Source organism: Tenrec ecaudatus, chromosome 4, assembly GCF_050624435.1.
Source record: "Tenrec ecaudatus isolate mTenEca1 chromosome 4, mTenEca1.hap1, whole genome shotgun sequence".
In the NCBI taxonomy this organism is placed as follows: Eukaryota; Metazoa; Chordata; class Mammalia; order Afrosoricida; family Tenrecidae; genus Tenrec; species Tenrec ecaudatus.
The window spans coordinates 7,900,377-7,920,945 of record NC_134533.1 but is presented as its reverse complement, the minus strand read 5'-3'; the positions used below and the strand labels follow the sequence as shown (position 1 = coordinate 7,920,945).

The window sequence follows — 20,569 nt, the reverse complement described above, 5'->3', positions numbered from 1 at the left end:
CCTGTGGGTTTTTGAGACGACAACTGTCTACAGGCGTAGAAAGCCCCGTCTTTCTGCTGAGGAGCAGCTGGTGGTTTTGAACCACAGACCATGTGGATCACAGCCCGTGTCTCCGTACTGTAGATCTCATTCTGGCCCTGTCTCCGGATTCTTAAGCAAACTAAGAACCCCAAGTGACCATCGGTGAGCTCTCTCCAAGCGTACCCTCAACCACGTTCTCAGCCCAAACGTGTGTGGGCCGCCCACACGGCACCCCTCGCAAATCTCCCGCTGCTCTCCAGCAAAGGAAGAGGAGACCACGCTTCCACGGGCTGGGTTCCAGAGGATGCTGGGAAGGTTTCTCTGGCCCTGGGGCTGTGCTCACCGGCCGGGCCTGCAGCAGAGAGCCCGTCCTTTCGGCCTCCCCCTCCCTCCCCTGCCCTCCAAAGAACCATGCACCTCATTAGCAACAGGGGTCTCAAGTGGCTGGGGTCTTCTTTGTGTGTGGTTTATCTCATTCCCAGGGTTCTCAGAAGCGAGCTATTACCACCCCAGAAACCCCCCTGACGAAAAGGAACGTGACCATGCGCAGCCCCCGCCAGCTCCTCTCGCCATCCAGCTTCTCTCCCAGGTACGTCCCGGCCAAAGGTGGTGCTGCACCCCCCACCCGGCCCTCGTCCCCTGCCCTGCCATGCCCTGCACACCCCGCCTCCCTCCCTCTGTGGAAAAGTACTGCTTCACACCGTCATGAAGGAAACTGGCTTTTCTGGGGCTCACTTCCTAGATGGGGAGCTGATAGCCCCGTGGAGAACAGCCTCTCTATTCAGGAGGCGGGGAGCCGCACAGGTCCAGCCAGGAGAGGTGACCGGTGCTCACCTGCTTCTGTTCGTTTGTTGGGTTTCGTTCTCCCCTCCCCCTCTCCCCTTCAAACCCAGGTACTCTTATCTGAACAGAAACGCACGTGGCTCTCTCTGTCACGTTGCACAGTACTGTGCTTATTGGCCCCTGCTCACTGACAACTGGTGCCGGTGCCCTTCCCTATCCCTGGAGGCCACATTGGCTCCAAGAGGGTTTTGCCACCCTCACCTCCTGGCACCCAGTTCCGGGAATCTGCCGTGACCTGCCTTGTTTTAGACTAGAGTCCCATGAGTAAGGGTTGTCCTGGACACTGTCCTGTCGGGGATCGGAATGGTCACCATTGAGGGGAACTGCACAGAGTGAACCCCTTCTCCTGGATTAGCCGGGGCCGAAGGCTTGCCAGCTCTGCTCCCTCTCGGGGCAGTTCTGAGGGCCCTTCCACCATCCCATGGGCCACAGCCTAAGGGACACTAGAGCAGCTGGGGCAACTGGGCCCTCAGGCATCTCTGAGACCTGGCCAGAGCAGCCCTCCCAGAGGTGCGCAGTTACACTCCCAGCGGCGGGCCCATGTGAGCGTCCCAGCAGCACACAGGCCGCCCCTCTGGCCTCCAGTGCAGGCTTGTAGAGCTGATGTCAGAGTTACAGTGGGGGGTGAGATCACTGGCCGAGGAGGTGGTTGGTAGCCGAGGAGGAGGATGTGTGTACACACAACCCCCGGCCCCACCCCTGGACCAGGGTGCCCCCACGCCGATCTGGCCAGCGTCGGGCAGTAAGCAGAACCTGCCTTTAGTAGGCCTGGCTGTAAGGATTTGGAGACCACGTGCTAGAAGCATGCTGGTGTCACAGCAGATCAGCACGCACACACACACCATGAGCAGCCAGTCCTGGGCAGAGGAGAGCCACCCCTGGTCGACTGTGAGCACGAGACCGTGGGGACGCTGGCCGAGCAGCTGGCTGGCTGACAGTTCCCTCCGTGTGTCACCTCCTCCGGGGGCGTCTGAATGTCACTCCGCGTCATCTCCTTGTAGCTTCTGCGTGGCCCCAGATGGGTAGGTTTTATGAATGGTTCCCCACAGGTGCAGGCGCGGGTGGTGGAGACTTCAGCAGGGGGCAGCGCAGGGTGCTTGACGCTCGGCTGGGCTTTGTACCCCTGGCATTGTTTGCTTTTAAATCCACTCAGCGAGGCTGGGTGTTATTGGCTTCGTTTCATTTCCCAACCCGGAATAGCCGCCTTCATCCCGTCCCCCTGCTCCATCTGCTGGCCCTCCTCAGCCTTTCCTTCCCAGAGGCCAGACCCTCGACATAAACGGTGTCTCCGGCTTGACTTTGCTTCGACAAGCCCCATTTCCAAAAGGCACCTCACTGTTTCCTTCCCGCCCTGCCGGCTGCGAGGGAAGCCCGGTAACCTTCTCTGATTTTGCTTCCTGCAGTGCCACCCCCTCTCAGAAGTACACCTCGAGGAGTCACCGGGGGGAAGTGGTCACCTTCTTCGGTGAGGCGCAGGGTGTGTCTTGGTCCGGGCGAGGAGGGGCTGGGAGCATCAGCGTGCAGGTCCTGGGGTGCCCAGAGCCCCTGACCAAGAGCTACAAGTTCATGTTTCAGAAGCTCGCGGATATCCGAGAAGGTGATGGTCTTTCTTCCCTATCGCAGTGCTCGTGGGCGCGCACACTCACACACACACACACACACACACACACCACCCGGGATGAGCTGCCGCCGCACAACAACTGTGCTTCAGCTGTATGGGCACAAAGCCTCGGCACCTGCATGGGTGGAGCGGGCGTTAGACTCGACGTGCCTGTCGGCGAAGGCCCGTGAAGTGACGCCCTCAGTCATTCTCCCAAGTCCCTCACTTCCTGAAGGAAGGGCCACCCCGGCTCCCAGGGACAGACCCGCAAAGCTCTGCCAAGGGGGGCTCCCAGGGAGCGTGGGAGTGGAGACCCTGTCCCAGCGTGGGCCTCAGGGACGGCCCGAGTGAAGGGATTCTGGGGGTGCCGGAGGGATTGTGCCACGTGATAACCTGTGGTGGAAGGGGAGGCCACGTTCCACTGCCCACCCTGCTTGCTTCTGTCAGGCCCCGCGGAGCTTCCTCGCCTTGGCAAAGTTAGCGTTTCTAAGTGCAACCCTCCCTTCCTATGCCTCTCCAGTCCTGACCTGTAAGATAGAGGAACTTGGCAGTGAACTCAAGGAGCACTATAACATTGAGGCATTCACTTCCGTTCAAGTCCCGGCACAAGTAAGAGTTGTTCTGGTTCTCGCTGATTAACATGGTGGGTTGGTTTTCTTAATGGATGACTCTGAAGGGGCAGCCTGCCCGCTTCCCCTTTCACCTCGTGTACATTGGCGGCGGCAGAACCTCTCCCAGAATGGGTCCTGGGCAGGCAGATCTACAAGCACACGTGTCTTCTTCCCTCAGCTTTGGGTCTTAAACACAAGCAGGAGCCGATGGTCTTGGACCCCTCAGTGGAGCCCCGTGGAGTTTCCTGTCCAGTAGGGTTGCCGTGAGTCGGTTGTTGTTTTTAATTGTACGAACAGTGACTCTTCATTGATCCCCAGTCTCCTCTCTCCTTAGACTGGGCACTGCCCATCGTGTCTCCCCATCAGTTTAGTCCGGCGGAAACAGCCGCTGGACTTCCGCCCGGGGACTTTTTTTTTAATCAAAGGAAAGATGAGTTCTAGAAGATTGCTTAAAGTGCCTCTGCTGTGCATTTAGGAGCCCTAGCAGGGCTGTCGGCCAAGCTAACCACAAAGTCAGCGGTTCAAACCTGCCAGCCACTGTTTCCTTAAAGATGTACAGCCTTGGAAACCCCTGAGTCAAAGCGGGACTGCGTCTGCCCTCAGAGGACGCACCACCTTGTCCTGTCAGGAAGTAGGTAGTCTTCTTTGAGGGGCAGGCACCGGGGAGAACGATGCCGACTCCATTTAACAGGGCGCATCCAGCTAAGAGGCAGGGCAGTACTTGGAAGAAGGTGTGGATCCAGAGCCGAGGATCTGGGCTTGAAAATGTGGGCTTCACCTGCTATTGGACCCTGACTACATTACCTAACCTCTGGGTGGCTCCTATTCCCTCACTGTGAAATGGGCATCACAGGTGCCCCATGCCAATATCCAACTCAGGGACAACTCCTGCTGCCCTCAGGGTGGCGCAGATTTGCCCTCACCAACCCCACCTGCCCTGGCAACAGAGCCCTCCAGCCTGTTCTTGCCTGAGCAGCAGGCTCACTGCCATCGAGCCGTCCCGACTCAGAGACCCCAGTGGGCAGGCAGCCCTGCCCTGCAAGGTCTCCACACCCATCTGCAGGGAGCAGAGTCTGGTCTCTCCCGGGGGCAGCCAGGGGATGGACACCACTGACCTTGTAGTTAGCTGCCCATGCCCCTTTTCTTCTCCTGAAATAAGACAGGATGTTTCTGCCCCACCTGGCCTACAAATTCCACTGTGGACACACTGGGACGAGGTGGCCTTTATACCAGGGGGCTGCCTGTGCCCACCTCAGGGTGGTTGTGGGGACTGGTTGAAAGTCTTTATAGAGAAAACCAGAGGGTGGGGAGGTAGAAATACTGCCATCGAGTTAGTGCTGGGCTCTGTAAGACAGTGTAGCTGCCCCTGTGAGTCCCCAGACAACCCTATGGGAGGAGAAAGCCTCTTCTTAACCCACAGAGCAGCTGGTGGCTTCAAACTGCTGGCCATACACTTAGCAGTCCAATGCGCAAGCACAGTAAAAGCTGGCTATTGTTAGCGGTGAAAGCGCCCCAAAGAAGCAGTGGGGGCCTTGTGGCCCGGGCCATGTTCCACTAAGGCCCCACTGGGGCTGGGTGGGCTCCATGTCCCCCAAGGGTTTGGTGGCAGTGCCGGGTCACCTCCACGTCCAACGTGACCCCAGGGAGGACCTGCTGTGGTCTGGAGCTTTGTCTCGCACGCACCCTGTTGGCCTCAGATCCTGACGCCTGTTCCAGTATCCTCAGGATGTTTCGCTGTTTCTCCCCGCCACCCCCAGGAGCCCGTGACGATACTGGGCCAGATCGGCTGTGATAGCAACGGGAAGCTGAACAGCAAGTCCGTGATTCTCGAGGGAGACCGGGAACACTCCTCGGGCGCCCAGATCCCAGTGGACTTATCCGAGCTCAAGGAATATTCCCTGTTCCCGGGACAGGTAGGACCAGGAGCGGCAGCCACAGGCTGTGAGCATGAGGTTGACATTCTAGAGCGGGCTCTCGGGATAAACATTTTATCAGGAGGCAGCTGCTGCTCCCTAAAGCCATGTGGGTGCCTCTGGGCGAGGGGGTGGGGCCCGGCCTTCCGCTGCTGTGTGCTGGCCCCTCAGCTTGGGCTCAGGCCACCCAGCCTTGAACTCCGGTTGCACCCAAGTTGAGAGGGTGATGAGCAGGCAACGGGCCCTCCCTAAGCTACGGCATTCTCCTCTGTAAAATGAGAAGCCTCATTCGTATCTCAGAGGGCAGCTGGGTGACATGTGGTGATCATCATCCTCAGTGGCCCGTGGCTGGTTTCTGGAAGACAAAACACCCCTGCCTGCCCCCAGTCATCTCTCCCTCCCTGTCTTTCAGGTTGTCGTCATGGAAGGATTCAACGCCACGGGCAGAAAGCTCATCGCCACCAAGGTCTACGAGGTATCCCACCAGCCCCCTACCCGACTCCACCGCAGGATGAGCAGCCCCGGCTGTCGGAGAGCCTGCTGATCCGTGTCTCACTGTGGGGCCAGGCTGGCTGTTCCTCTAGGCAGGGCAGCCCCCACTTTGTGAGAGGCCCGACAGTCTCCGTCACAAGGGCTCTGCCCTGCCAGGGTAGCCCAGCACGCCCCTAGGTCACTGCGCAGTGAATGCACGGGCTGTGCCCCAGGAAAACTGTATGTACAGCACTGGTCCCTCGCTGCCCTGCACCAGCCCTGCCCTCGCTGCGAGGAGGGGTGCCGGGCGTTCTGCCCGCAGCCTTGCCTAGAAGCATGCCGACGGTGCAGGCACCCTGGCCTGGCCCACTGCGTGCGGGCTGATTCCTCACATGGGGCCCAGTGCGCGGTGGCTCAGCACTTGGCTGCTGGGCCGAAGCCGGCCTTTTGCAGCTGCCCGTGTGTCCATGGAGATGGCAGCCTCTGGGGCAGTTCTGCTTGGCACCTGTAGCACCTAGCAGCCCCGTGGCCTCCCGTAAGCAAGTTCTCTGCCACCCGGAGCAGCACACCTCACCCCTGCCAGCGGTGCCCCGTCCTCAGCGAGCCCTGCTTCTGTTTTTCAGGGCGTGCCTCTTCCTTTCCACCAGCCCCCCGAGGAGGACGGAGGTGAGTCGGGGGCCAACCTAGAGAGGGGGGCCTAGGAGCATGGCTCCGATGGGAGCAGCCCCTCGTGGCCCTCACGTGGTCACCTGGACCTGACCCCCTGCACGTGCCATCCCAAGATGAAGGCTCCACAGAGTGGCAGCTTGCTCGAAGAGGGAAGTGGAAGCCGTTAGGAAGTGGATTTCTCGAAAGGCCCTTGCCCTCTCGGTCCAGATCCTGGAGGAGAAAGAACAGTCCCCAGAGAGTCGGGGGGCGGGGACCGGAGCAAGCCAGTGCTGGGCTAGTTTGACAAGGAGGGAGGGTCCTTCCCGGTGGCCAGCGGGCTGCTGTGGCGTTGGCGCTGACCCGTTTCCATGGTGCGTCCAGCTTGGGGTGTGAAAGAAAGGCCCAGTGAGCGGCTCCTGAAAACCCTGGGACCCAGGGGTCCCTTCACAGCCTCGTGGGACAGCACAGCAGCCACGGTGCCTTGTTAGACCGCGCGGGAAACCGTGCTCGCAGATGTGACAGTACTGGGAAGTGGGAGACACGCCCTCTGGCCCCGCACCCGCAGGGTCTGCAGTTCCAAAGTTGCCTTGAGAAAGCCTAGGATGATCCGGTAGCTGAGCTTAGGCGGAGAAGAGGTTGAAAAACCACACACACACACACAAATGTAACAAGCGTTGTTTGCTCATGGATGGTTTCCTTGGGGCTCTTAGTAGTTCAGTACTTACTGTTCGCTTCTCAGCAGCCTCTCAAGAGCCAAACTCCCTGCTGTCGAGTCGATGCTGACTCACAGCGAGCCTGTGGTAGAGGGGAGGGCTGCCCTGTGAGTTTCTGAGCACAGAGAGCCTCGTCTTTCTCCCATGCTACCCTTGGGGACGAAGCTTGTCCCCATTCTGCCACCAAGCCTCCTCAGGCAGGCTCTAGGCCCTAGACAAGACATAGCCACCAGATCCTCCGTGGAGCCTTCTAGAAGTTCCCTTGTGTCATTGTGCGCACACCTGCCTGGCAGATTCTTTGAGGGCGGCAGTAAGATCTTATTCCTCCTCCGTGCCCAGAGCTGTGCAGCAAGGAGGCGCTCCGTAAACTGGCTCCGGGGTATCTGGGGTCTGTCTCCCATCTGCCACCATCCCTCCTTCCCGTCACAGATCCCGAGCAAATAATGGTCCTGCTGGCCTGCGGGCCCTACACCACTTCAGACAGCATCACATACGAGCCCCTGCTGGACCTGCTCACCGTCATCAACCGAGACCGGCCCGATGTCTGCATCCTGGTAGGAGGCCCCAAGCCAGGTGGCCTCCCTAGGGGCGTAGAGGGGCAACTTCAGACGTGTCCCCAGTGGTGTTCTGGAGTGGGGGGTGGGGGGGCCTTATGTTTTAGCTCTTACTCTGCGTCTTGGCAAGGCCTGGCCGGCCGTGACCTTGTTGAACAGGCCGGGAGTCATGGACTAGTGGTGACGCGTTGGGCTGCTAACTGCAAGGCCGGAGGTTCTACACCACCCCTGGCTCCACAGGAGACAGAAGGGGCTTTCTACTCCTGTAAAGAGTCACTGCCCTAGAGACGCCTAGGGACAGTTCTCCCTGCCCTTTGGGGTCTCTGCGGTCAGCCTTGACCCGATGGCAGAGAGTCGTCGTGTTTTGTTTGCCCGGGTGGTCCAGTGCTATTATTTCTGAGCCTGCCTTGCTTCAGGGTTCAGAGCACAGCCTTGCGTGGTGCCAGTGTCCCCTGCAAAGTGAAAAGCCAGGGGCCGTGTGAGGTGGGCCCAGGGGCAGCACTTACTACAGGGTTCTGGGCAGTCTCCATCCAGGGCTCATGTTCTTCTGCCTGGGTCACTGCCATTGAGAGTCACGGAGGAGGGACAGGCGAGCCCACTGTGAGAACTGCCCAGAGTGGTCACAGTCCAGGGGTTCTGGTTTGCCCTCTGACCCCTGGTTTCCTCTCCCTCTGCAGTTTGGACCTTTCCTGGATGCCAAGCACGAACAGGTGGAGGTGAGCGGGCTCCCGCTGCTCCTGTCATCTTCCGGCCACACCTCAGCCAGTCCCAGGGCTCCCTGGAGAAACCCTGCATCGGGGCAGGCGTGTCGACAGATGGCTGCGGGAGGGGGACACACACAGATTCACCCTGCAGTCCCTTTGTTTGTGACACGGAGGCCCCGGAGTCGGGCTGGTGAAAGTGTCTCCCGCCCTGGCTGCTCCTTTCAGCTCCCGCACTCCCGTGTCCCCATCCATCAAGGGCGGGGCCGCTGCCCGCCTCCTCCGTCTCAGGCTCAGACAAGCCTCTTTTAAGTCTCCCCCCCTCCCCCCTCGCCCGAGACTCAGCTAAGCGTGGGGCCACAGCGTCTTCATGGTCAGCGTTCCCCTCAGCTCCTCGCTGCCCCTTAGGCCCCTGGCATCACACACACACACACAGCAGACGAGCATGGCCGAGCCGAGCCTCTGCCTCTCCCTCCCTGCAGAGCTGCCTGCTCACCAGTCCGTTTGAAGACGTTTTCAAGCAGTGCCTGGGCACCATTATCGAAGGGACGAGAAGGTCAGTCCGTGCAGAAAGGCACGCGGGTGCCCCCGCCCCCATCCCTTCAGACAGCAGCTCTGGGGGGGGGGGAGGGCTACAGGTGAACATGCTTGACAACCACCCTCCCTTCTCCCCTCCATCCCTTCTCCCCTCCATCCCTTCTCCTCTTCTGGGGCATAAACTGCCCTGTCTCTGGAAACACCCAGGACTGCAGGGAGCCCTGGGAGGGGATCAGAGGCACAGAGCAGCATCTGGGGAGGCAGAGGGGCTCGAGGTGGTCAGGGAGAGGCCAGGTGCCTCCCTCCCTCCGGTCACGCCACCATCGGTGGGGGTGGGGGGACGCAGGGGCAGGAGGGATGGAGACGACCCTGGAGGGTCACCTCAGCGATAACAAGGGACAGTTCTCATCTGGGCAGCAGGAAGTGGCCAAGGCCAGAATGGAAAGCTGTCCGTCCAGGAAGCTGCCATCCTGCTTCGCAGCCCCAGCAGAGGAAAGGCAAAAAGCCCGTCTCCCAGGGCCCCTGCGTGGCCCCAGGCGGTGGTGGGGCCCATTAGAAACCCAACAAGTTGTAGCGAAAAAAGAAACATTCCTGAGGCGAAGGTTAAAAACAAGCCAGGAACAACAAAGGTGGATTTTGAAACAAGATGGATCATCTTCCACCCTTTGGCTGTGAGAACTGATCCCAGACTTGATTTCATGGAGACGCAACTTTGAGGCCCAACAGGCTGGGGCCCAGGACACCCGTCGGGCTGGCTTTCCCTCCCTCCCTCCGATACGGGGACCTTAAACAGAGGCCCTGCAATGCAGCAGCAGGCTGGCGCCCGTGTTGCCAGCCCAGCCCGTGGGCTCGCTGCAGAGAGGCAGGGTCAGTCACGTGGACTGGGTGCCATGGCTGAGCTCTCACCCCATGTGGCACCAACAGCACTGATGTAAACAAGGAACAAGCCCGACATTGTCACGCCGGGCCAAAGGCCCAGCACCGCCAGGCGCTTTCATCTGTGGCCTGCGGGCACAGGACGGGGCTGCCCCACCCATCCCCAAAAGAGCATCCCTCCATCAGAGACCTCGCCTTTTGATTCCTGAGAGACCACAAATGTCTGCTTGCTGGTACAGCCCGGTCCGGACCGCCAGGCCCTGGCCCAGCGGAGCCCCACCCACATGGTGTGCAAGCCGGTGCCGGAGCCTGAACATTGTTGGCATTCTCTTCCTGACCCCTCCTCCAGCCCGTCCTGACCCCGAGCAGCAGCCCTGTCCTCTTTAACACTTCCGTCCCCGGTGCCTTCCTGGCAGGGGCCACCTGCACCCCAACCTCGGCATGCAGCCTGGACCAGGGGCTCCTGGCATCTGGGCACAGCGTCCCCCTTCCCATGGACGGAGAGCAGCAGCCACATTGGATGGGCTTGGCTAGTCCGGGTCATTCCCCGTGGCCACTTCCACAGCAAGGGCACCTCACTGATGGACAGAGCTTTGCTCTCAGCTCCTGGTGTCCTGGTGCAGAAGTTTCTGTCAGGCCAGAGGCCGGGTTAGAGTGACAGCAGCCACAGGCAGGTTTGTTGCGTCATAAAGACAGCTCCAGTACCTCAGCCTGGGAGGGTCAAAACTCCAAAGAGGGGGAGCAGGCGTGAGAGCACTTGGCAGGCTTTAGACTTGTTGGGTTTCTAATGGGCCGGGGCAGCAGTGGGCCCCACGGAGGCCTGGGAGGCGGGCTTGCTGCGCCTTCTCTGGCAGGGCCGAGAAGGCAGGCCGGTGACCCCTAGGGCTGCGGCTTCACCCTCGAAATGCACCTCTGTTGCTTGGCACAAGGCCCTCTGCTGACCTCATACTCCCCTCCCTCCGCACTCCTGGGTGTCTGAGCAGCGTGCCTGCCGCCTCCCAGGAGAGCGCCCAGCACGACTCGGGCCTTGTCGGGTCTTCTGTCTGATGTCCATGAAGGTCAGACCACAGGCAGCGGCCAGCCACTGGTGTCCCTTGGGGCGGGCCCCTTTCTGTCCTAGCTCTGCTACTCAAGCAGTGGGAGGCCACCTCAGGTGAGCTGAGTTTGGGGCAGGGGTGGTGGTGGTTGTGATGTGAATCAGACCAAGTACCCTTGTTCTTGTATCATGGGAGGTGCCACCTTCCCTCAGGCTGCTGCCGTGGCGCCACCCTGCTCAGTGACACACGCACCCAGGACAGAGCCAGGAGGGCCCTATGAGGTGTCCAGGGCTGTCTGGCGGCAGAGTGCCAGCCCTTTCTCAGGCGGGACAACTGCTGGGTGCTTACCCCGGCACCAGCAGCCTCCCCTTTGGAGGCAAAGTCTCTGCAAGCGCCCTCGCAGCAGGAGGGGCTCCTGCAGTGACTGTCCAACTGTGGGGGCTCTGGGACACTCACCTCCCTCCCTCTTTGTGCCAGCTCCGGCTCCCACCTCGTCATCGTGCCGTCCGTGAGAGACGTGCACCACGCACCAGTGTACCCACAGCCGCCTTTCAGCTACGCCAACCTGTCCAAAGAGGACAAGAAGGTAGCCCGCCCTCCTCAGCCAGCCCCTCACCTGTCTGTCCCAGAGCGCAGGGTAGAGGCAGCTCTCCAGGCTGCCTGAAGCGTGCCGCCGCAGGCACCAGTGCTGCTCATCCTGCTGCCCTGGGCCCCTTCAGTCGCCCTCAGAGAGCCTCCGTAGCCCCTGGGAAGAAGGCGCGTGCTAGGTTTGCCGAGCGGGCGCCCGGCTCAGCCCTGTGTCGTTGCAGCGCGTGCACCTGGTGTCCGAGCCCTGCAGCGTCTCCATCAACGGGGCCATCTTCGGCCTGACGTCCACAGACCTGCTGTTCCACATGGGGGCCGAGGAGATCAGCAGGTGGGTGCAGGCCGAGGGAGAGCGGCTGCATTAATGCCCAGCCCCGGGGAGGCATGCCGGCATCCCCACCAGCACCTGAGGGAAGGAGCCTGGTGGCGCTGCGGGTTCAATGTCGGGCTGCTCCCTGCAAGGCTCCCGGCTCGAGCCTACCAGCTGCTCCCAGCGTGAAAGATGAGGCTGCCTGCCCAGCTCCCTGCTGAGCCGGGATCCTTCGACAGTCACCCAAGGGCAGTCGTGTCCATTTATTTACTGATTAAGTCTTTTGATTGGGGGCTGGTACAGCTCTTATCACAATCCACGCATCCATCCATCGTGTCGAGCACATCTGTACATGTGTTGCCGTCATCGTTCTCAAACACTTCCTACTTGAGCCCTTGGTATCAGCTCCTCATCCTACATTGCTCGCTCCCCCCATATGAACCGTGCATAATTTACTCTTTTTTTTTTTTCATGTCCTACACTGACCGCGGTCTCCCTTCATCCACTTTTCTGTTGTTCGTCCCCCTGGGGTAGGGGGGGTGGTTTTCTGTCCATCACGATCATTGTCCGTCCCCCTGGGGTGTGGGTGGGGGCAATTGGTTCCCACGTCCATCTGTTTCTGTCAGTGCTGGCCTGCGCCTACACAAGGCCAGAGACATGCTGTTGTGTGTGCACATGATGCACTCTTGGCAGTTCCTTGCCATTCTCTCCCCTGCCACCCCACCTCCCATCCCAAGTGTGGCACAAAGCCAGCCTGGCGGGTCCCTGGGCGGGTAGCCTGTGAGGTCACTTGGAAGGGTTTCTCCCTTGCCTGGACCACGGAGAACCCTGGGAGACCCAGACCCAGCCGCAGCTGAGGGTAGGCCCGGGCTGCCCTGGCTTCAGGCCTGTGGAGGAGGGAGAGGAGCAGCATGTGTTTACCAAGATGGACATGTCTACTGAGGTCAGGGTCCCCGGGCCGAGGCCACCCTCACCTCCTGGAGGTGCAGTCTTCTTGCCCAGACGGCCTGCCGTGATCTTGACAAGGGACTCCTGTCTCCCACCTCGCTCTCGGGCAGCACAGACAGAAGCCCGGGGGGGCCTTGGCTTGCCCAGAGGTGTTCGCTGTTGCTCTGCACAGCCACCAGCTGCTGCCTAGTCGGTGAGCTCCTTCAAGCCTCCTGGAGGCAGCAGGCGCTGGCGGGCACGGCTCCCGTCCCATCGCCTGCTTTTCCTCCTGCCCAGTTCTGCAGGATCCTCAGACCGCTTCAGCCGCATCCTGAAACACATCCTGACCCAAAGGAGGTGAGCACCCACCTGCCCAGGAGAGGAGAGGACTTGTGTTCTGTCCCCTGCAACAGAAGGGGGAGGGATGGAGGGGGGGACCCGGTTAGAATCCAGTGACATGGGGGGTGCCATGTCACCTTCTGCTGACCGTCTGGCTGCATCTCTCTGTCTCCATAGCTACTACCCACTCTACCCTCCCCAGGAAGACATGGCCATCGACTATGAGAATTTCTACATCTACGCCCAGTTGCCTGTCACCCCCGACATCCTGGTCATCCCATCGGAACTGCGCTATTTTGTGAAGGTGGGTCTGAGCGCCTTTTCAGGGACACAGCCAGCCTCTGGCTTTGCCTTCACTGGTCATGGGTCTGCTGACGGGAGTGGTGGCCGGGTGGCCCACCACTGGGGCCTTGCTGTTTTTGGAGAGCCGGTGGGACCAGAAGACAAAGTTGCCCATAAAATGCTGTGTGACCTGCCCTCTCCCCAGAAGATGCTGCCGTGTCGAGGCAGCAGCCCTGGGAGCCCAGGTTAGCAAGTAGGGGACCCCCCCAACCAAAGCAGAAGTGTTCACCCAAGGCCACGTGGGGTTAACCCCCAGAACATCCACAAATACATTTCCCTGTGACAGCTTGACGGGCTCAGCTGAGACCACTTTGAAGTCCCGTTCTGATCATTTCCCATCTGGGGCCACCAAAGGCCATCCCTCGGGATAGGGTGCAGGGCTCCCAGCTGGACAGCCTGCCCCTCGGAGCCAGAGGTGGTTGGCCTCTACAGATAGGAAGCAGGGAGTAGCGGGCAGGGCAGCAGACGCCTCCGCCAGGCGGCCTCACTGGCCCTCCTTTGTCCAGAGGCGCTCCGAGCATGTTCCGTGGTTTCTCTGCCATTCAGAAGGCCTTCTGTGGCGTCTCCCCTGCTTTTTCAAAATGGTGGGTGCCTCCGTGCCCAGTTGACATGGCTCTTTCCTCTCCTCTCCCCAGGACGTCCTCGGCTGCGTCTGCGTGAACCCCGGGCGCCTCGCCAAAGGGCAGGTGGGCGGCACCTTCAGTCGGCTCTACCTCCGGAGGCAGCCTGAGGGCGAGGCGGGGAGGCGGGCTCTGAGTGTGGCTGCCCAGGTAGTCAGGATCTGAGGGCCAGGCCGCCCCCACCCACCCAGGCACTGGCAGGGACGATAATGGAGGGGAGAGAGGCCGCCTGCTGTGGCAGGAGGGCTGCAAGGCAGGCCCCTCTGGGAGACCTGCCGCCAGGTACTGGCGGCTCCGGATTAAGTGACTGTATCCTAAGGGCCCCCATGGAGTCCGAGGGGATGGGACACCCTGCTCAGGAAGAGCAGGGAGCCTTGGTGATTTTTCTACGTGCATCAAACACAGAAATAATTCTTAGAGAAATAACAAATATACTCTGAGGGTCGTCTCTCCCACTCGTTCTTCCTCCTTCCTGGTACCTGGCAGGGAACCAGCGTGTATCTGCCAGTCCCCCGGAACCCCACTTCCAAATGTTCCAAAGTTTGCTGTCCCCCTGCCCCCCAACACACATGTGTGCCCCATGGTCCTCTGACCATTCCTTCTAGAAAGGCAGCCTCCCAGACGGAGCTGGTCCAAAGGGGGCCTGCTCAGCAGCCCAGAACATTTGGGCCTCTCCACTCTGGGCTGCTGGCACCTTGGAGACAAGCCGCTTCTAAGCTTGGCGGGCTTCTGCCCTAAGTTGCAGGCTGCCCTGCCCCACCCGGCTGAGCCAAGGCCTGGGGTATGTGAGAGAGCAGCAGTCCCAATGCCTTTGCCCTGACTCATTGATAAATAGGTAACCAAACAGTCCCAACCTCTGCCTCCCCCAGTAAGACTGGCCTCTCTCTCAAAGCTGTGGGAATATGCCTGTTTCCTTTCCTCGGGGATGAGAATTAGGAACGCACCCCAAAGGGGCAGGATTTTTCCCTGCAGCCTGGGCCAAGGGGCATTGGGCTGAGTGGCCAAGGCAGCACGGCAGTGTGGGCCCCTCCTCACAGGCTGGTACTGTCGTCCGCCTGGGAGATCTCCCCTCCTATTCCCACCAAGCTCAGTATCAGCCCCAAGCCGGCCCCACCTTAGCAAGTCCATGTCTGGAGATTAACTCAGCCTTCCTGGCTGATAAACCAGCTCGGCCAAGGGTCCCCCAGCCTTATGGGGGGGCCACACGTCGGAGCCACAACCCAGAGTGTTCTCTTGGCCTCTGTCAATCTTGGTGAGGACAGTAACATCTTGGTTCCCACCTGGAAAGGTCCAGAACCCTCTTTCTGGACCTTAGTAAGATTCAGGACAGTCTTACAGCCTTGGGAACGGGGATGCGTTCAGGGGGGCGAGGATAGTGTACTTCCCGGTGAGGGAAACTTTACCATGGGTGGAGGGGCAGGGCAGCCTCTCCCCACCTGCTGCCCAGCCTGGAACAATCGGAGCCAAGTGCCCTGTTGCCTGGATACCATAGTCATGGGACTGTTGGAAAGGGCCGGGACAGGCGTTCCGAATTCACCCTGAAAGAGAGGATGCCATCCCCAGAGAGGGCCGGGCAGGCGGAAGCACCCCTCTGCCACCAGACAGTTCCTTTTCACTCTTGTCAGGAAATCCGTGCCAAATGACTGCTGACTGACTCCTCCGAGATCCCCTCCAGCTGTGCCACCGCTCCCTGCTCTGCAGGGCCTTGGCTCCTGCCCTGGAGAGGGAGGCCTTGGGTGGTGGGGGTTCCAAGCCTGAGGAGCCCCCGGGGCTGGGCCTGGCCTCCTGAGACCACTCCCTCCTTTGGTGTTGCCTGAGTCTCCTTCGAGGCCGTTCCACCGTGGGCTGCAGCACCTCCCAGAGCACCGTGCTACCCGCCGTCGAGGCCCCGGATCTGTTGGTCAGGCATTTGCCTCTCCCGACTCACGTGTTTGCAGGGCCGACAAACCCCATCAGCTGGTCACAGGACAGGCCGCTGGCTCAAGTTCTGAGACCAGGAGTCAGCTAACGATGAGCCACCTGCAAAGCCCAGAAGGAGAGCTTTGTCAGCCTTCCTGTGTGTCAGGAAGCCCCCTTACTTCATCACTGAACTGCCAAACCATGGAGAACCGTGGTCTGGCCAAGTGGACCCATAAGTCTTAACTATTTGCATTAGCAGCAAGATGTCTGTCCTGAGAAATGGGGTGCAGCCGGAAAGGCGGCCGCCACCTCACCCGTGACACACTGCACGTTCGTGGGGAGCCCGGTGCTAAACCATTCGTAGACGACCTGCTTCTGGGTCGGGGCACTGTTCTTCGCAGAGCAGCTCCCTCACTGCGATCTATGGAAAGTCAGCCCTCAACACAAGGGTATGTCGCGTGCCCATCCGGCGTTCCGGGGGTCGGGAGAGGAGAGGAGGTGGAACCTGCTTGCTCGCTCGCTCCCCAGCGTGCTTCCTGTTGGACCCGGCCAAGCGGGCCCGGTGCCGGCCGAGGTCGAGTCGGCAGAGCCCCTGGGGTGGATGTTGGTTGCAGCAGAGTCAGTGCTGACAGCAACTCTGTGGACAGCAGCGTGCATCACCGCCCGGGATTGTTGGCTTGTGTGCCTTGTCGCCACCACTGTCCATCCATTTCATCAAGGCCCTCTGTTTCACTGACCCTCCACCGAGCACGGTGTCCTTTTCCGGAGACTGGCTTCTCCCGACAACATGTCTCAACTGTGTGAGACAGTCTTCCCCAGCCTTACGTATGAGGAACTTCCCGGCCGTGCCCTTTCTCCAGAACAGGTTTGTTTTGTTTGTCCTTCTGGCGGTCCACTGGACTGTTGGTCTCCGAGGCGGTTCGTCAGAGCCATCGATTCTGCTGTCCTCCCTCCTTAGCCCTTGTCCAGCTTTGAAGCCATTGGCAGTGTGGCCTGAGTCAGATGCGCGTGGCCCTCAAGTGACAACCTGCCTCGTCAGCATTCTGCAGCGGATGTATTCAATGCAGCGTGTCATTTGATCTCTCGCCTGCTGTTTTCAGGAGCATTGATGGTGGACCCAAGCAAAACGAAATCCTTCACAGCCTCGCTTTCCCCCCACTGCTCATGATGCTGTGTCTGCTGGTCCAGTGGCTGGGACTTGTCGTTTTCTTTACATTGCGTTGAACCCAGACGGAAGGCTGCCTTCTTTGGCTTCATAGGCCTTGTTTTCAACAGGCAGGGCTGTGTCGTCCGGACCCTGCTGGGGAGCAGGACTTCCACCAGTCCTGACGCCGTGCTCACTTAATCCTGCCGGGGCTTCCAGCATCTCAGCAACACACAGCACAGGACAGACTGACAGGAGGGGTGGGAATTATTTGCACCGTCCCACCCAGGTGTCGTGGGCGAGTCGCAGGATGATGAGTCAATCCACTGTCACGCACTCAATTCTGATTCACTTTGACCACATCGGACAGGGAAACGTCGCACAGGATTGCTAGGCTGTCAGTCTCGGAAGAAGCAGGCCGCCTTGTCTTCTTCCCACCGAGCGGCTGGTGGGTTGGAACCACTGACTGACCTCTCAATCGGAGCCCCACACTGAATCCACTGGTCTCACTGACCCTTTAAGGTTATAGCTCGAAGGACCGTGCTCAGGAATTCACTGCACCGTAGCCACAGCCAGCCCATGCCACTGAGACGCCTCTGAGCTCCAGGCTGCTCTCAGGGAAATAAGGTTCTGTCTGGCCGGGCTGCCCAGCCCTGGCAGGGCAGCTGCCGCTCCCTGGCCCCTGGCTTGATCTCTTGAGTGTCTGCCCCATAGGACTCAGGCCGCCTCCCAGAGAGGGTCCCAGGATCCTGGCCGGCTGAGGGGAACAAAAGCCCCTCCTAGCTCCCCACGCGTGGGAACCTGGTGGGACGAGGGCAGGGCCGGACGGCTCCTCGGGCCTCGGTGTCCAGCTGGCCTTCCTCAGCCACCCCAGGCCTGATGTTTGTTTCCTTTCCCTTGACCTCTGCTGGGGTCACCCCGCTGGGCGCTGCTGCTCCCCAGCTTCCCTGTTTTCATTTTTTTTTTTGTTTGGGTCTAACTTCCTTTCCCCTGACCCCGGCATCTTGGTCAAGCCACCTGAGAACCAGTCCTGGGCGCGCCCACATTGGCCTCCTTCCCACTGGGAGCCTGCGGGCCGGAAAGGCCCAGGCTTTGGGGTTGGTTTGCTGAACAATTTCTAAATCATGGAGATATAAGTCTCATACCACAAAATCTGTGCATTTAAAGTGCACACAATCCAGAAGTCTGTCTGTCTGTAGTCTCTTCACCACGTCACTCAGACATCACCACCATGTTTCTTCACCCCCAAAAGAAAGCTGTCGCTATTCACGCCCACCTCTGCGCCACCTCCCGCCCTTCCCGCTCTCACTACCTCCCAGTCCTGTGCCTCACGGGTCCCAGAGCACAGAGTGGTTTCCGAGACGGGGAATCTGGGGAACAGAAAGCCCCATCTTTCTCCCCAGTCTCTGGCCACCACAAGCCTGCTTTCTGCCTCGATAGTGCCCGCTGTAGACATTTCATAGACACGAAGTACACACTGTCGTTGACTTGCTTGCTGCTGGGATGCTGAACGGGTTAAGAAGGACCTGGTCGGGCGCATCTGGGAGGAAAGGAAATTTTGTCCAGGGGAAAGCGATGGCCAGCAGTGGAGCATGATCTGAGCTAGTGCTGGGAGCTGAGCCCTGGGTGGAGCAAACTCACCACCCCTGTGGGTTTCTGAGACGAACTCCACAGGGGTGGGAAGCCCCGCCTTTCTCCCCAGAAGCAGCTGGTGGTCTCAAACTGCTGATCTTGCAGTTAGCAGCCCAACGCGGAACCACGACACCAGGTCAGGAGGCACTCAACACACGACTGGGGGGAGAGCTGCCTCCTCAAGAGCTGCCGTGGTCCTGCCGGCGTCAATCTGGGACCTGCCTTTGCTGATGTGGCTCAAGGGTGAGCTTGACCAAGGAGTCAATGGGGGAGCTCCTGTGGGCCCCAGGTGGGGGTTGGGTTTGGCACCTGAGCAGGATGTCCGATAGGTAGCCTAAGGTCGTCAAATGGAGCCCTGGGGACGTTACTTCTTGGGAGAACCATGGGGCTTTCAACTCCCGCCTCAGAAACCCAGGGGCGTTGACTGCTGTGAGCCGGATGGGCTCGATGGCGGGGCGTGTGTCTGTTGTTGCCGGTGTGTTTTCAAGGACCAGCCTCGGCCCTGCGTGAGTCTGCACTTCCTTCCTTTTCTGGCTCAGTGGTGTTTCATTACATGGATCAATAGCTCAGACACCACGTCTTGTTTCTTCACTTGTCAGTGGATGGACATTTGGGTTGTTTCCCATTTGGGGTGCTTATGAATAATGCTATTATGATCAGTCATGCATGCGTTGATTGTTGTCTGAACATCTGTTTTCCGTTCCCTTGGATATACACACATATATACCTACGAATGGAATGCTGAGAAGCCCGGGGAGCTGAGAGTACCTAAGCGGGGGTCCCCAATGGGATCCAGTCAGCAGCACTCCCGACATTAATCCTGGCCACTCTCACCTTTGCCCCCAATCCTTTGGACGTTTCTCTCCCTGAGATAGACCAGGCCTATCTCTTCCTGCTGGATCTGTTCTGGAAGTTTAGCCCCAGGGGCCTAGGGGCTGGCCTGCCTAGCCAGGGCCAGGCTCCAAATTCCCCACCCAGACCCACCCCATCCTGGACTCTGGGCCCCAGGCCCCTCCCCAGTCCACACCCTCCTGACAGCTGAGAGCCCTGAGCTTGCTGCCCAGGCTAAGGGGCCCCACAGAGGTCTCAGACCAGCTGCTGCCGGTGACCCTGCTGACCCAAATGCCTCCACCCTGCCCCCCGAGGGCCCAACGGCCAGCCAGGCCTAGCCGGGCTATTGCCTCTGCTCCAAGAGCTCTCTGGGTGGGACTGACATTTGTTCTGGGAAAGAGAGGCCGCCCAGGCTGACAGGTCCCACCCAGCTGGACGGGAGAAGCTGGACACTCAGGGGAAGCAGCTCTCCTGCTGGGCAGGGACCACTTGGAGCCTACAGCCCCTCAGCCCATTCTCCTTGGGGGCAGCCCAGAAAGCGATGGGCCAGGAGAAGACCAGGCAGTCCTGTGGGGGACGGGGGGGGGGGGGTCTTCACAGAGGACTCCATGGAGGCCCCTTCCCGTAGAGGATTTCTGGTAACAGCTGTTGCCTCTGGGGATGGGTGTCCGAGGGTTACGGGTCAGAGGTGGGAGGATTTCGGGAATTATTTTGTTCCGAACTACCCTCATATCCTGCTGGAAATGTTCACCACGCCTACAATTGCTTTAAAAGATGAGAGGGAAATGACACAATGGTGGGGGGCAGGGGAGGGTCCACACCTGGAACCCCATCTGAGAAGGGCAGCCCTCTGATAGCTCAGAAGGACATGACCACTGAGCATGTCCTTCCACCCCAAGTCCACTGCTAGGAGTTTGCCCAACAGCCATGTTCACTAGGCAGGGCCCCTCCCTAAAGCCCTGCTCCCCTGAGGACAGGTTAGAGACCATCTAAATGCCCAGCATGGAGATCTGCTGTGTCTGCCGAGTCCCCTGCTGGGTGGAGTACTACGCAGCTCTGAAAAGGTTCAAATCAAAGCACCCACGTGTGACTAGCAGAGGTGCCATAGAAAGTGGTTTCCCACGAGCCCAGCAGTGCCCCCACCCATCCATCCACCCTCACAGGGCCTGCAGTACTTTGGCCGCATTCTACTTATCTAAACACTGTCCTCTAAATAAATAAAATAAACTGTGCTGTTTATGCTAAACAGACTGGAGGGGCTTTGCTGACAGCTAGCTGCAAAGCCTGTCCAAGAAGTGTTTATAAGAAGCTGCAGACACCAGCTATCCAGGAAGGGAGGAGTTGGATGCCTGAGGGAGGGGGAGAGAGGCTTGCCTCATACATTTGGGGTTTGAGCCACTTGAAAGCGTAGCTTT

The 20,569-nt window shown here is 59.8% G+C and overlaps 1 protein-coding gene across 3 annotated transcripts in view; it reads left to right on the top strand.

The window, feature by feature from the left end:
* POLA2 (DNA polymerase alpha 2, accessory subunit) overlaps positions 1-19,732 on the top strand; it is a 33,994-nt gene extending 14,262 nt beyond the window's left edge. The window contains exons 5-19 of one of the 3 annotated variants that reach the window (XM_075545434.1): positions 504-610; positions 2,268-2,461; positions 2,985-3,073; positions 4,833-4,988; positions 5,401-5,463; positions 6,083-6,125; positions 7,250-7,374; positions 8,052-8,090; positions 8,558-8,631; positions 11,003-11,111; positions 11,335-11,441; positions 12,645-12,704; positions 12,864-12,990; positions 13,664-13,714; positions 18,429-19,732. In XM_075545434.1, coding sequence (XP_075401549.1) covers positions 504-610; positions 2,268-2,461; positions 2,985-3,073; positions 4,833-4,988; positions 5,401-5,463; positions 6,083-6,125; positions 7,250-7,374; positions 8,052-8,090; positions 8,558-8,631; positions 11,003-11,111; positions 11,335-11,441; positions 12,645-12,704; positions 12,864-12,990; positions 13,664-13,714; positions 18,429-18,554 — 1,470 coding nt within the window. In that variant the 3' untranslated portion in view covers positions 18,555-19,732. Of the gene's footprint in view, positions 1-503; positions 611-2,267; positions 2,462-2,984; positions 3,074-4,832; positions 4,989-5,400; positions 5,464-6,082; positions 6,126-7,249; positions 7,375-8,051; positions 8,091-8,557; positions 8,632-11,002; positions 11,112-11,334; positions 11,442-12,644; positions 12,705-12,863; positions 12,991-13,663; positions 14,104-15,273 lie in introns of those variants that run through there. The other 2 variants (XM_075545436.1, XM_075545435.1) reach the window with 2 other exon arrangements.
* Positions 19,733-20,569: the final 837 nt, after the last annotated feature.